This window comes from Acomys minous (genome assembly GCF_964271855.1).
Source record: "Acomys minous genome assembly, chromosome: 8".
Lineage (NCBI taxonomy): Eukaryota > Metazoa > Chordata > Mammalia > Rodentia > Muridae > Acomys > Acomys minous.
In genome coordinates, this window is record NC_140489.1 from 87,882,247 (window position 1) to 87,897,340 (window position 15,094).

The 15,094-nt window shown below is 44.8% G+C and overlaps 1 protein-coding gene across 2 annotated transcripts in view; it reads right to left on the bottom strand.

Moving 5' to 3' along the window:
* Window positions 1-15,094, bottom strand: part of TAF1B (TATA-box binding protein associated factor, RNA polymerase I subunit B) — a 62,239-nt gene that overhangs the window by 36,443 nt on the left and 10,702 nt on the right. Inside the window, exons 4-7 of one of the 2 annotated variants that reach the window (XM_084793262.1) lie at window positions 14,892-14,989; window positions 14,179-14,274; window positions 7,767-7,917; window positions 5,535-5,688 (exon numbers count right to left, since the gene is read on the bottom strand). In XM_084793262.1, coding sequence (XP_084649388.1) covers window positions 5,535-5,688; window positions 7,767-7,917; window positions 14,179-14,274; window positions 14,892-14,989 — 499 coding nt within the window. Of the gene's footprint in view, window positions 1-3,015; window positions 3,163-5,534; window positions 5,689-7,766; window positions 7,918-14,178; window positions 14,275-14,891; window positions 14,990-15,094 lie in introns of those variants that run through there. The other variant, XM_084793263.1, reaches the window with a different exon arrangement.

Sequence of the window (15,094 nt, forward strand, 5' to 3'; positions counted from 1 at the left end):
TGACTCTACCCAATACAGTAAGTGTGCCTGAGAAGTGTGTATCTACCAGTTCACCAGCAGGCTCCATGTCTACTCCTATCACATAACTAGCTCCTGCTCACCCTGTGAATCTTTCTTCAGGAGGCTGTTCCTTGTCTCCCCTCTGTCCTCAGCCAGTGAGTGCTGGCTGATGGAAACACTAGTAAGGTTTTCACCGCAATGCCTTGTATACAGTAGGAGGTCTAACAATTTGAGTCACATGTTAAGTCTAAAGAAAACTCCAGATGTTTAAAAATGGACTAAGACATTTATTTATACCTCATTCATCAAGTCAAATAAAGTTGTAGAGTACGATATAGTCAGAACTAGTGAGGGAAACAGCAGTGAAGCAAATAGGGAACACTGCTGCTCCCACAGATCTTGTGTTCTAGCATGTAGGTAACCAGTCAATAGACTACAGTATGCTAAGAAAACAAAGGAGAGAAAGAAACAGAGGAGAGAGTGCAGGACGGGATCTCCTGTATAAATTCCTAAATCAAGCATCAAGAGAAATAAGACCCAGTTGAAAAGAAGCACGCAGAATGCACTGCCTCAGCCTCACTGCCACCAGCTTCCTAGAAAAAGAAAGTGTTGACCTAAAGTTCACTTCACAATTAAAATGCGATTCCTCTAACTTTTAGTCTATTGAAACTTGAGAATTACATACTTAAAGTAAAAATAGAAGAAAACTTCTCCCAGCTGGGTTTTCATTAGGTGCTTTAGTTTATATCTAAAGTATCTATGCATAGTAAACTACAATACTAACTACAATACTGGTGTGTGTATATATATATATATACACACACACACACACACACACACACACACACACATACAATAACATACAACGATAATACAGATAGTAAATGTGAGAATACATGCTAACAGCAGGTCCAGTGCTGGAAGTGAGAGATTAACAGGAGATGAAGAGTTGGCCTACCCTACCCTACCAGCTCAGGCAAACGGGACAGGAGAAACCTGACCTCAAGGGCCACCAGAGAGACTAGTTCAGGTTGCAGGAACAGAAGCAAGAAAGTCTGGGGAAGCAGAAATGCACCCCAGAGCAGGTCTTGCAGTCTGTGGAGTTTTAACAATGACTCACAGCTTACAGTGCTGTTCTTAACCTCTTCTCAAAGTTTGCTTGTTTTTGAATTTGAAATTTCTTTTAGAACACCACTCCAAATGATGGCAGCTCAATCAAAATTCTAACATACTATTTCCCTCAGTGGGGATTATCAACAGGCTATCTGGATCAATCCAGGAAGTTGTTGACAAAGAACTGGCACCAAATCAAAGCATCCTGGACACCTCTCATGCCCAACAGAGCAGCAGCGTCTCCTGGAAACTCTCTGCTCATGATTTTACTGCAGTTTTTGGAAGCTTTGATTTGAGACACACTAGAATTTAACAAGCTGGCTCTTGGTTGCAGACCATTAAAGCAACACCACATTAGAGCTCTGTGCACTACGGGGCAGTACTGCCCCATTTACCCTTTTCATTTCCCTCACCACCAGCTTCAGCCAAGCCACCACTTCTTGCCTAAGGCGCAGTAAAAGACCACCAGCCTCCCTGCTGCCCTTCCCCGCACAGCTGCTGCAGTGACCGTCTCAGATGGTATCTCCTCTTGCAATCTCCCCACCGCTTACTATAGCACTTAAAACCCACAGGGCATTTTTGAGGTAATAAAATATGGAAGTGTATCAAAGTGACAGTTGCATATTTTGTGAATATATTAAAAACCACTGCATTTCACTTTTTGTTTTGTTTTTATCATGTAAAATGGTCTCAGTATGTAGCCCTGGCAGGTCTGAACACACTTAACATCTCCTCAATGCAAAGGATTAAAGGTTTGTACCACCATGCCTGGTGCAAATTGTGCCTTTTTAATGACTGATTGATTGATTGATTTAATGCATATGAGTGTTTGCCTGAACATCTGTAAGGGGAAAAATTTCTGACCCTAGCAGGGCTCACAAACACTCACCTCTGTCCTACTCACTTCTCAGTGCTCTGTCCTATCCCCCATACCCCCTCCCCCGGTTCAGTTCTCTTCCTCCAGGTCCACTCCTCACTCTCTCCTGCTTAGGGCTTGCCACGAACACCCCTGGGATGCTGGGATCTTCCCAGGTTGGCTGCTCTTTCATTCTATGAGCAGCACAGATCCCTTTCTCTCAGTGGAAAGCAGCTGTCCACCCACCCATGCTCCACTGCAGCATCCTAGCTCAGCCTTCTGGTCTGCACTCATCTGACTGATCCATTCCTCCTCTATTCACGTTTCATCTGTTTCCCCCTCCAGTCTTTAACCTCATGAGAGGGAAAGGTGACTTACATGCTTCCTAACTCTATCTCAAGGGTCTAAACTCTAGAACTGTGTGAGTACAGCAGCTATTCAGCAAATATTGTAGGATAACTGTTGGCTGTTGTTAGTTTCTATGGTTACTGCTAGTAGGAAGAGTCCTTTACAGAAAATGTGAAGGGATAGGAATTAATCCTAAGAATCAATGATGCTTCTCTGAAGACAAATAAGGAAACAACAGCTTACAGTCGATGGTATGTAGAGCCGGGTGTGGTCGTCACACACCTTTAAGGCCAGCACTGGAGGCAGAGACAGGCCGATCACTGAGTTAAGAGGCCAGCCAAGGCTACACAGTGAGCAGTGAGTGACCCTGGAGAGACAGAGAGAGAGAGAGAGAGAGAGAGAGAGAGAGAGAGAGAGAGAGAGAGAGAGACAGACAGAGACAGAGACAGAGAGACAGAGACACACAGTCAGAGACAGAGACACGCAGAGAGACACAGAAAGAGAGACAGAGAGAGACACAGACACACACACACACACACACACACACACACACACACACACACACACACAGAGACAGACAGACAGACAGACAGACAGACAGACAGACAGAGACAGGGACCGAGACAGAGACAGACAGAGACACAGAGGTGGGCGGGGAAACCTGACGGATGGACATATATGATTCCAGCCAAACTAACCATGTCTCCTTGCAGATCAAAGTTCTTTAGCTTCTCAGAGCTAGCAGCAGCTCTCAGACCGTAACACCCCGAAGAAGCTCCTGGAAGGTAATTTGGCCAAGATAAGCTGGCCCTACCCCACAGTCTGATTCCTGCAGTCCCCAGAAAGTGCTGCTGCTGCTGGTCAAGAGGCAGTAAGTCGAACACTTCACTTAGAAGTCTCTCTAGGGGAAAAGCAGAGCGCAGAGCACAGAGCACAGAGCACAGAGCACAGAGCACAGCCCCTTCTCCTACTGCCTCAAGCAACTCAGCTCTGTCCCCAGCTTGTACACCCCAAGGAGCACAGTGACAGCCCTCCAGCTAACTCCTCCAATCTCCAATCCAATCTCCTTGAAGGCATTTTAGAGTTCCCCTGTGCGTGGGAGGACAGTCAGAGGGATGAGGAGAGGGAGCACGGGAGGGGCTGAGGACTGGGGCTGTACTCCATGCACACACAGTCTCCCCTGCACAGGACCCCCTGCCCCCCCGCCCGGAGAGCTTCAGATAAGTATTTTATCTCATTTGTTAAATTTCTAGGAGAGTTCTGTTGCCCACTCGCAAACTGCCCTGGAATGACCGACTGGCCCCTTGACCTACCTCTGAAGACACTATTAGGTTCTCATGAATATGGATCTTTTTTGAAAGACTCTCCGGTTATCAGCAGGAAGATGGATAGGAATGACAAGACTACAGACAGAGCTCAGTTGGGAAATCAGTAAGCAATCAATCCAGGTGAGGAGGGGTGAAGTGAGGCACAGAAGAGAGAATGGATTACAGAGTTGTGTTGGAAGCATAAAGAGAGGAAAGAGACAGGAACAGCCCTAGGCTTCCTGACAACACCGGGGTCCATAGCATGCACTGAGAACATTGGAGAAGAGCAGGATCAAGGAGACAGATGGTGAGGCACTTTTTAGTCATACTGATTTTAACCATAAAGACATCAAGTCGTCATGTCCAGCAGGTATACAGATGAATATATGGGTCTGGCCCTCAGTAGACAAGCCTAGGCTAGTGATATAGAGTTGGGAGTCATCGGCATATAGATAATAATTAGAGTCTTGGGAGAAGATGATGTCATCTTGTGAGGGCACCAAGCAAGGCAAGGTTCAACTCAGAGAAAGTTCACAGAATCATGAGTGGTCTATGTGCAGCTGATCATACCTGAGAAAAAGCTCTGTTATTTGGTTAATATGCCAAAATCAAAGGCACTATCACCTTTTACTAGAAGCATTTTATTTAATAAAAGGTCAAGTGCCAATAATGATGTTGATGACAGCACTGATGGTGATGGTGGAAACTGAGCAATCCTGACTAGCCAGACACTACTCTGAATGCTCACACAGTGCCCATGGCCAAAGCAGTTAAAACCCTTAGTGCTATTACTACTATAGGCCCATTTTACCTAGGAGGAAGCAGAAACAGGGACATTTACAGACTTGCTCAATGTCATGTCATGTGATGATGACTTGGCAGAACCAGGAGTCTGGCTTCAAACGTGTGCCCTTGAAAGCATTCCATATACTGAGAACACACATAAAGGAAAGGGAAGTGAACATTTTTTGGTCTTCTTAGTAAGTGACCGATTCTTGTACACTCAGCTCACTAGTTATAAACCCTGTACGCTGCAGTTGGCTTTAGTTCAAATGTCCACTTTCTTAGGCCAGTCCTTAAAAAATTCTGTAGACTACCTTGAAATATGTAAATGCCTACCACCACTAAACAGGGTCTTTCTACACTTTTGATACCAGCTTTTTCTAAGAAACACAGGCTGTCTGTAGTTTAGGTTTCACAACAGCAACACATGATTTTATATAACTACTAATGGCCATTTTGATAGTAAAATATTCCCTGTTCAATTTTTCTTTGAAAAATATTTAAGATTTCTACACAGGAATATTAATGTCATTTTTCGCTTTAAAGTATTTTGTTCATATTAATTAACTTTCTAATATCTCCCGTGAGGTGAACACTACAATTTCCATGACTATCAGTAAAACCTCACAGCATTAAACTTGCGGGATTAGTTAAGAACTAGAACCTAAGCTGCACCCCGTGACCCCCATCACCGTGGGTCGGACTGGATTTGGAGTCACCCAGGAGACATACATGCCTCACACACGTCTGCAGGAACCTTTCCAGAGAGTTAACTAATCTGCCCTGAATGCAGGTGGCACTATCCATGGGCTTAGGTGGACTGAATATAACAGAAATTGAGTAAAAGCAGCAGCATTTCCCTCGCTCTACTTCCTGATCTGATGTGAGCGGGCTGTCCACCACGACCCACACGGTGGGTTGTATCCCCTTAAACTACAAGCCAAAGCAAATCTTTCCTCTTTTAAGTTAGTTGCTTTTCTCAGGTTCTTAGTAACCCATGTAGTACTCAAGCTCTCCAGGCCTTTCCTCATGTTAGGCTTTCTTATAAAATTAAAAATATCCAATGGCTGTTCCTAAGTTCACACAGATAGTCAGGAAAAAATGATCAGGAAGTAAATTCAGCTTACCTCAAAAGGTCTGAAAGAGTAATTGTTTCTCTCTGCCAGAGCAAGGACAGATAGCAGAGAGCAAGTGTCTTGGGCACAGTCATCTTCACGACCCTCTTCTCCTTCCACTCTGAGTACTCCACTCCATCAATAGATCCAGAGCAGACATATGCCGCTTATTCGGGGACAAAGTGAGATTTTTAAAAATGAATAACAAAACAATGGGAATTCAAAATAAATTGTAACTGATCCAATTTGCATAAACAATCTAGCAATGAAGGCTTTAGAAGGAAACTAGGCAAACAGGTAATTAGGGTTACCTGTGGGAGCAGGGTGGAATGAGATCCAAAAAGAGATGTAAATTTTTAAATAGAGAACATAAACTATTTTTAAAATAAAAGGTCAAGCAACCACAGAGAAAAGTGCAAGTGTTTACGTCCCTGGCGTGAAGTCCCCAAAGAGAGGCCTCTCCCAAACCCCTTGGATAAGACGGCAGCACTTTCTCCCTCACCCACCCACCCGGTGCCCTCTAGCAGACACTAGAGGAGTCTGCTCACCTCAGACCAGGATCTACCTCACTCTTTGTGCCACTCCCCTAGGCCTGGGGAAATGACAGTGAACCATGTTTCACCTCTCCTGTAATTCACACTCTACTAAGAGCAATAAACAAAAATTACAATGGACAGAGAAAAGTGCTATCCAGAAAGACAGCAATGCAGGAGCATCCAAGGTGGGAAGAGGGCAAGATGGCTCTTTTGAGCAGGTGGTCAGAAAGATCTCTTTAAGAAGGTGATATCTTTAATCCCAGCACTTGGGAGGCAGAGGCAGGCAGATCGCTATGAGTTCGAGGCCAGTCTGGTCTACAAAGCGAGTCTAGGACAGCCAGGACTACACAGAGAAACCCTGTCTCGAAAAGCCAAAAAAAAAAAAAAAAAAAAAGATATCTGAGCAGAAAACATGCCAGCAGCAGTGAGGAGGAGTGTGAGTGTGAGTGTGTGTGTGTGTGTGTGTGTGTGTGTGTGTGTGTGTGCGCGCGCGCGCATGTAGAGCTCAGAGGACAACTTTCAGGAGTCAGATTCTCTCCTTCCATCATGTGGGTGCTGGGGATTAAGCCTGGGCTGTCAAGAGTTTGTGGCAAGTGCCTCAGCCTGCTGCACCAGCCACTGGCCCCAGGATGGTAACTTTGAAACTACTGTTCCAAACCAGAAATCAAGATGCAATACTAGGCCTTTCTGGGGAACTGTTCCAACAGCACTCAGCAATGCTTCCTGGGAAGTGACTACAAACAAGAGAGAGTGAGGACACAAGGGAGAATGAGGAAACACACACACACACACACACACACACACACACACACACACGTCTCCTGTTTACAGGAGTACCTCTTTTGTAGCAGCAGCACCCTCACAATGAAAGTACCAGGTGCTGGCTCCTTTCTGCTGCATCTACTTGGGGAATTTTTACTTTGTATTTTGCTAAGTGAATGTTGAAAATGAACATCTCTTGTGAACAGAACACTTGTGAGAACAGTAGACTACATCTCTCTCTCTCTCTCTCTCTCTCTCTCTCTCTCTCTCTCTCTCTGCAATTTTTTTTTTATAACATGGAGAACTATTTGAATTATACACACTTAAAATCTTGCCTTTCAGTGAGGCATGTGGCACATGGTGCATGGTGGTGGCACATGCCTTTAATCTCAGCACTTGAGAGGTAAGAGACAGGCAGATCTCTGTGAGTTCAAGGCCAGCCTGGTCTACAGAGTGAGTTCCAGGACAGCCAGGGCTACGCAGAAAACCTTTCTCAGACAAACAAAACAAAACAAAAACTTGAATTTTTATTTCTATATGTGAATCAACAGCTTTCTGTATGACCTCCTACAGCAGTAATGGTTAGTTCTGAGTGGGATGTTAGCTGGTGTCTTATTGTCCTTGTAGCTATCTGAATTTTATAGTTTTATAGAGTTATATTCATAGTTTTAGTATAAAAACTAAAAGAAAGCTCTAGAAATCATAATTTTAAAAAGAGAGTTTTTTATTTCTGTGCATGTGTGTCTGTATGTGTGTATATGCACCACCTGTGTGCCTGGTACCTGCAGAAGCCAGAAAAGGAAACCAGATCCCCTAGACAGTTGTGAGCTGCCATGTGTATGCTGGGAGCAGCCAGTGGCTGTCACACAAGCATACTCCTATACACACACACAATAATAAATATTTTTTTTTTACAGATTCTAAGTAGGTTGATTCTCCTTTTTACCTGACTTTGGTGATCTTTTGGTGACAGGGGAAGGCTTTGGAATCTGGGTGTCAGACTGGAATTCTGCTCCACTTTCAAGCAAGCAGGTGGTACCAGTTAGTAGCTCAACAACACTGCTCCAGTCTGGACCCTGCAGACTGTTCTGAGATACCTGTTCATAAAATAACAAAACCAGAAATTACTGCTTGAGTTTGAAAGTTAACTTCTGTGACTCTAAACAGTTGCTGCTCATCACTGCTCTAGCAAGTTTGCAGCATCGGTGATGTTCCATACCTGAAAGGCCTTTCTGGAGAACTGTTACCCAACAGCAACCTGCAGAGGAATTTTAATTCAGAATATGGCTGCTTTGGCAAGGGATTACATCCAAAGACCTTCTAGGTCTGTGTGATCCAGCTAGAATGCAAACAAACTAGGCAGTGGTGGCACAGGCCTTTAATCCCAAGAGACAGAGACAAGCAGATCTGAGTTCGAGGCCAGCCTGGTATAGAGCAAGTTTGAGGCCAAGAAAAGCTTATGTCCAAGTGCGGTGGTACACGCCTTTAATCCAAAACAATGAAGGTAAAGTTAATTTGTAGAAGGAAGCATTCATGTTTGAAAGTGATGTCTAATTGAGTGGCAGAAAAAGTGACAAATCAGAGAAAGATTTGACAGAATAAGATATGCCACACTCTCACAAGAAGAAAGAGGAAAAGGAAGCTGCTTAAGGGAGCATCACAGAGAATAAGAGAGAGAGGAGGCAGTTTTAAAAGGACAGTTATAGACAGGCTGCAGAGAGAGAACAAGCTGGACTCAGGTGAAGACAGAATGAGCCAGAGAAGGAGAAGGAGCCAGAAGATTACATTAGATGGCTGTAGTTAATTAGAGGTCAAGCAGAGCTATTCAGAGGCCAAGAAAAGCCAGTTTGAACCAGTCAGCTTAAAGAGGCATTTGAGCCAGGACAGCTGAGTAGAAGCAGCCAGAGCTCAAAAAGAACAAAAAAGAGTGAATTTTTTCAGCAGTAAGTCTTAAAGGCTGAAGACATACGAAGTCTAGATTAGATTGTATAGTGACTGTAAGCCTTCAAGCCAACAACTAAATCAGACAAATAAAAGTTAATTTTATATTTCCCAGCAATGTTTCCCCAAGAGAGACTGCAAACAAGGGCAAACGGGGAAACGGCCTGCTAGAACATGCATGCAAGTGTACACATACGCAGGTCTCCTCCTCCCAGGAGCACCTCTTTTGCAGCAGCAGGAAAGCACCAAGTGTCATGGCTCCACCATACTGCTCCTTTCTGCCTCATCTAGCTGGGGAAGTTCTACTTTGTATCTTGCTGGCTCCATTTGTTTTGCCCAAACTGTCTTTTCATTTCTTTCTTTTCAATTTCTTTCTTACTCCACCGTGCTAGCTTTCCAACCACTCTTCTTCCTGATTTCTCACTTGCCTGCATAGCACTTTCTGTGTAGAACCAGGACCTGACAAGGATGTACTATTTCATCCCATTGTTTGCTGTCATGTGCCAACTACTGAAATGGTGGCCAGTGTCTCAACACCAGCCAGGGGACTGGCTACTTAAAGATCTCATTAGCTTATCTGGCCATGAGGAACTGATATCATTCACAATCCTATGAGGTCACCCCTGCAAATCAAGAAATATGACATTATTTGAGGAGATCAAACTCATGAACTGAAGAAGCATACAGAATATTGCAGGAAAAAAATCAGAATGGGACTACATGCCCCTTGCCATGGGCCAGCAACATGTAGCAAGGTGCATCACAAAGCTGGCTGAGGAGCACAGCCTCAAAAAACCTGAGACAATCAGAAGAGAACTTTCACAGGGTCCCGCGGGCAGCCACCTGCCAGCTGCTCTGCTCTAGGCTCTGCCTTGTTCCCAGTGCTTCTGGGCTATGTAATCTCCCACGGAAAGCCAACTTCTCCACTTGAACACTCAACCTCATCTCTCTTCACGCAAAGAAATTACTCATATCTACAGCAGCAGTCTGTCGGTACCAGATATGCTATCCTCCTTCCTGTTTAAACAAAGCTTCTCCTTGACCAGAGGCACACACAATTTTTCTCAATGTCTTTGCAGCAACATGCCTTGAGGAAGCACAGATATGCTGTCTTTGATCTCTCTAAATGCTTTGTCCCCTGTACCATTTCAGCTCCACAGGCCATCTTGTCAATGTTAGCCCTCTGTCTCCTTGACCTAGTAACAGCATCACTGGATGTCACTGTCCTCGTATGAAATACTGCCTCCTTGGCTTCCAGAACATGCCTCCTCTCGGCTGTCCTGAGTTCACAGCAACACCATGTCACTGGGAAGAGACAGAGCTTGGGTTCTGATCCTCTTTTGTGTCTGTCTTCTGGTGACATCCATCAGACTTAGGGCTTTAAGTCACAGCTACCGTATTTTACTTCTAGGATATATCTACCCCACATTTTAATACCCCTGAAATCCAGGTGACTCCTAGAATCATTAGCATGTCACAGTTTAATTCACAGCATTGTTTTCTTTCTTAAAACGATAGTCTATCTTGTGCTGAGTAGTTTTATGTCAACTTAACACAAGTTAGTCATTTGGAAAAAAGGAACTTCAATTGACAAAATGCCCCACAAGATGGCAAGTATGTGGTACAGTTTAAACATTAATAATATGGGATGGTCCAGCCCATTGTGGGTGGTGCTATGTCTAAGCAGGTGGTCCTGGGTTGTATAGGAAAGTAGGCTGGGATACGTCATGGATGCCTCCCTTTTTCCTTTCAGCTGCTGTCATGCCAGGCAGATTGAGGAAGACCTGGAAACTCCAGGACCACGTGAGCTACAGCTGCATCATTAAGCACACAAGCACCCAAGAGGCCAGGGGAACACTGGAGGCACCCATCACCACAGGAACAACTTCAGTAAATACCATCCAGGTTACTTTGGGAAAGTTAGTATCAGGCCTTGCCACCTAAAGAAGAGCTAGAGCTTCTGCCCAACTGTCGGCCTGGATAAACTGTGGACACTGCTCAGTGAGCAGGCACGGATGAGTGCTACAAAACCAAGACCAGAGCTGTTCTCATCACTGATGTGCTGCAATCAGACTACTGCAAAGTTCTGGGGATGGGAGAGCCCCCTAAGCAGCCTGCCACCCTGAAGGCCAAATTCTTATCAGAAGAGCTGAGGAAAGATGAAGGGTGCTGGAGCCACCTCACGTCCTGGTGGCTTGAAGCCACATGGGCAAGTTCATTAAGTGCTAATGTTTTCCATGTGAAACATACAACAAAAACAACAACAATATAAACAGAGTAGGCTGAGCCAGCCAGATGGTACTCCTCCTCCATAGTGTCTGCTGCGGTTCTTGCCTCCAAGTTCTTAGCCTGACTCCCTTCACTGAGGGCCTGTGATGTGGAAGTATAAGCGAAATAAGCCCCCTCCTCCCAAGCTGCTTATGATCGCGATGTTTCTCGCAGCAGCAGAAGCCCTAACACACACACTGGTGACAAGCTGTAGTTCAGAGGCAGGATGCTTGCCTAGTGTGCACGAAGCCCTGGATTCAATCCCCAGCACTGCACAAACTATGTGTGGCAATGGATGCCTGTAATCCCAGCAAGTAGAGACAGGAGGATTAGAAGAAGTTCAAGGTCATCCTCAGCTACATATGAGTCTGAGGCCATCAGGGACTGCCTGAGACCTTGTCTCCAAAGGAGGGAGGGCATGTCTATGAACAACAGCGTTTTACATTTGGTGATTATAATGCACACCAGCAGTTTTAAATTCCTATCTTTCCAACTGCAGACTCATCTGTCTCACTACACGCATGACATTTCCTCTTGTATGTCTTACAGCTATCTCAAGCTTAACATGTCCCAAACCCAACCCCTGATCTTTTGGCCCCACTTGCCCTTTTAGTATGTGGCCGAGAGCCTCACCGTCATCCCTCACTCCTGCCTCCCACACCTAGGCCGTCAGGAGGTCCTGTTCTACGGTCTTACCCTTACATCCCTGTGTTCTGCCAGGCCTCAGCCCTGCTACCACTCAGCAAATGTAGGCGTAGGTTGTTGGTCCCAGCGAGGCCTGAAGTTCATTTCTTCTCTTCCACACCATGTTAAACTCACTTCCCAGAGCCCCTTCAACGCGCTGGAAAGTCCTCCATGCCACTCTGGATTACATAACAGCCTTCCCAATGCCTTTTATACACATGTGCTTGCTTGTTCTGGAAATTTCCAGTAGTTATCCATAGCTCAAAAGTCATAGGACAGGATTCAGATACAGGCCTCTAATTCTTGGAACAGCTGCATCCAGAGCTCTAAGGGCATTTGCAGACTTACTGAGGACCCTACTTTTTTGAAGGTGGAACCTGTGGTCTGGACCTGCTGGGTAAATTCTCTGTCTATGAGCCATACCCCAAACCCATTTCTAATTTAAAATATAATTTTCTCTCCTTTTCAAAAAAGGGTATTGCTGTACTAGGGCCACAGAAATGATATGACTTACCCGTAAGCTTCCATTTCACTTCTTATTTACCAGGATTTAGTGTGACACTGTCTACCCAGTTGTTTATTCACACCAACAAAACTTTTGTCTGTGAGTTTTCAGTTCGCTTAAGGAGATTAAAGTGTCTTAGAGAGCCCCAGGTTCCTGTTCCTGTTTTCTAGGTCCTGGGCAATACCCAGTGCACAAAGACAACCACAAACACCAAGTATGAGATTTGAAGGTCACATTCTTACTACTTGGGATGAATTTTTTCCTTTAAGAGTCACTATTAAGCCATTTAGTACCTTTTGCTTTCCTTGACAAGCATGTGGCTCCTATATCCAGTCAGGCTGGTTCTCCATAACTCTATGATCATAAAATGCTTCCTTTTTTCGGGAATTCAAATTACATTTTGGGAGCTGGCTTAAGTTTATCATCTCATATGTAGGAAGGCCATTCCTCAGTCATGTCCCTACCTGCCTCGCATGGTCTGACCACTCTAGCTGCATCCCTAGGGTTAGCTCCTTACCACAGAGGATGCACGTGCGGCTCAGAGGCCCATCCCTTGCTCACCTCTGTAACCTATTCCTTTCATCTTGACTCAGCCTTCTCACTCCTGAATCACTGACCTTTCCATACAGACCCATGAGGACGTGACCAAACAAGGAAATGCTGGGCCAAGCTCCCAAGGTCCTAACAAATGTGAATCACATGGACTCAGACCCTCATCTTAGCCCTGGAGGGCAGCTACCACTCATCAGAACATCTGTGGTTAGGACACTTGCCTTTCTCAGCAGTGGAACTCTTCTTTATTCCAAGTAAAAAGTGCCACAGCAGCACACTTCTGAAGCAGTTCAGAGCACACTGCTCAAAGGAGAGCCGCTTGGCCACACACCAGATTGACTTTCCTTGAGATGACGCAATAAGAGGCGAACCCTGAAAGGCCAGGTACAGTAAGCAGGAGTGCCGAGTGAAAGGATGCGATGCGCAGGTCTTGGGGATGCAGCTCAACGTGCCTGGCATGCACAACGCCCTTGGTTTGATCTCTGCCCATAAGCAGGGCGCCATAGCTTATGTCTGTCAACCTAGCACTTGGGAGGTGAAGGCAAGTCAAGAACATCCTTGACTACACAGCAAAACTGGCCTGGGATAGATAAAACCCTGTCTCAAAATAAATAAAATAAAATAAGCCAGGTGGTGTCTGTCACTTGCCTTTAATCCCAGCACTTGGGAGGCAGAGGCAGTGAATCTCTGAGTTTAAGGCCAGTCACAGATAAATAACAAGGTCCTGTCTCAAAAAACAGTCATCATAATAGAAAAAGCATGTGCAAAAAAATTCTAGCAACAATTAAAAAAAAAAAAAAGAACACCATGAACTAAACAGCAAAATGACAAGACAGAGCTCAGAGGCACAGAACTCTCCTAGCTTGTGAGCTTGACCCCAACACTGCAAAACAAATAAGAAATCCCTTAAAATTTTCTATAAAATGAATGAGCAGGATGTCGTGGCTGTAATCCTAGCACTTGAAAGGCTGAGGCAGGAGGATTACCAATAAATAGTTCAAGGCCAGCCTAGATTATGAAGTGAGATTCTGACTCAAAAAAACAAAAACAAAACAACTTTCAAAAGATAATTTTTTTTTTCAAGACAGGGTTTCTCTGTGTAGCCTTGGCTGTTCTGGAACTCTCTTTGCAGACCAGGCTGACCTCAAACTCACAGAGACCCACCTGCTTCTGCCTCCTAAGTGCTTTGATTAAAGAGTGTACCACCACCACCGGTGGAAGACAAATTTTAATTCCTTTATATTACAACTAGTTTAATAAACAGCCAAAATTTACTGTGAAGTCCAGATCATTCTGGATTGCACCAGAAGCCTCTTCCCTGGAAATCCACAGACAATCACCACAGTCAGACTCAAGCAGCCACAAACATCACCTTTGTCTCTCTGCCACACAAGGTTCCATGGCTCACCTTGGCTTTCCTTCCACTTGTACAAACTGGGTTTTCACAATAGGCCTGCTTGCTCTTCTGAAGGTAGCGTTTCCAAAAATTGTGTAAAACTTCATTCTAAGGTGGAAGGAAAACAGGTGGTGCATCATTATGGCATATACACAGGCTCTCACACCACACACACCCACTCTTCTCTTTTCTTTTTGCTTTTTGTTGTTGTTGTTGTTTTTGTTTTGTTTTTCAAGACAGGATTTCTCTGTGTGGCCTTGCCTGCCCTGGACTCGCTTTGTAGACCAGGCTGGCCTCGAACTCACAGGGATCCACCTGCCTCTGCCTCCCGAGTGCTGGGATTAAAGGCGTGTGCCACCACCGCCTGGCCAAGCACCCATTCTTTACAGCTTGTGCCCAATCTAAATGCATTTCCACCTGCTATTCCTTATCAGGCACATGAGAGACCTGAATCAATAAATCATCCATTTCATTTTTCAGTGCTAGGGATTAAGCAGAGACCTCAAGATATACTTCTAACCTTGGAGTTAGGGGAAAGGAAAGGCATTCAAGATAGCCATGAGGCCTTTTTCGTACTCAGGATCACAGAAAGAAATAATGTATAAACAATGACCTCCAGTCACCGGCACAGCCCTGGCTGTTAGTTACTACTGATTCCTCCCCGGTCCACTCTGACCTCAGTTTTTAAAGGATGAGGAGCTAACGTCTAGACACACATCACTTACCTTTAGCTCTGGGCCTACTCCAAGGGTCTCCAGGGCTTTTGCTTGGTGATAAAGTATGCACTGAAAACCTTCACATACATACCAATCCCAGCCTTTCTCTAAAGGACAAAGAACAAGCTTTAGACAATATACTTACTAATTTATTATGATGCTTCTACATAATGCAATTGCTGTTTACATGTGCCAAAAGACTTCTATTTTTC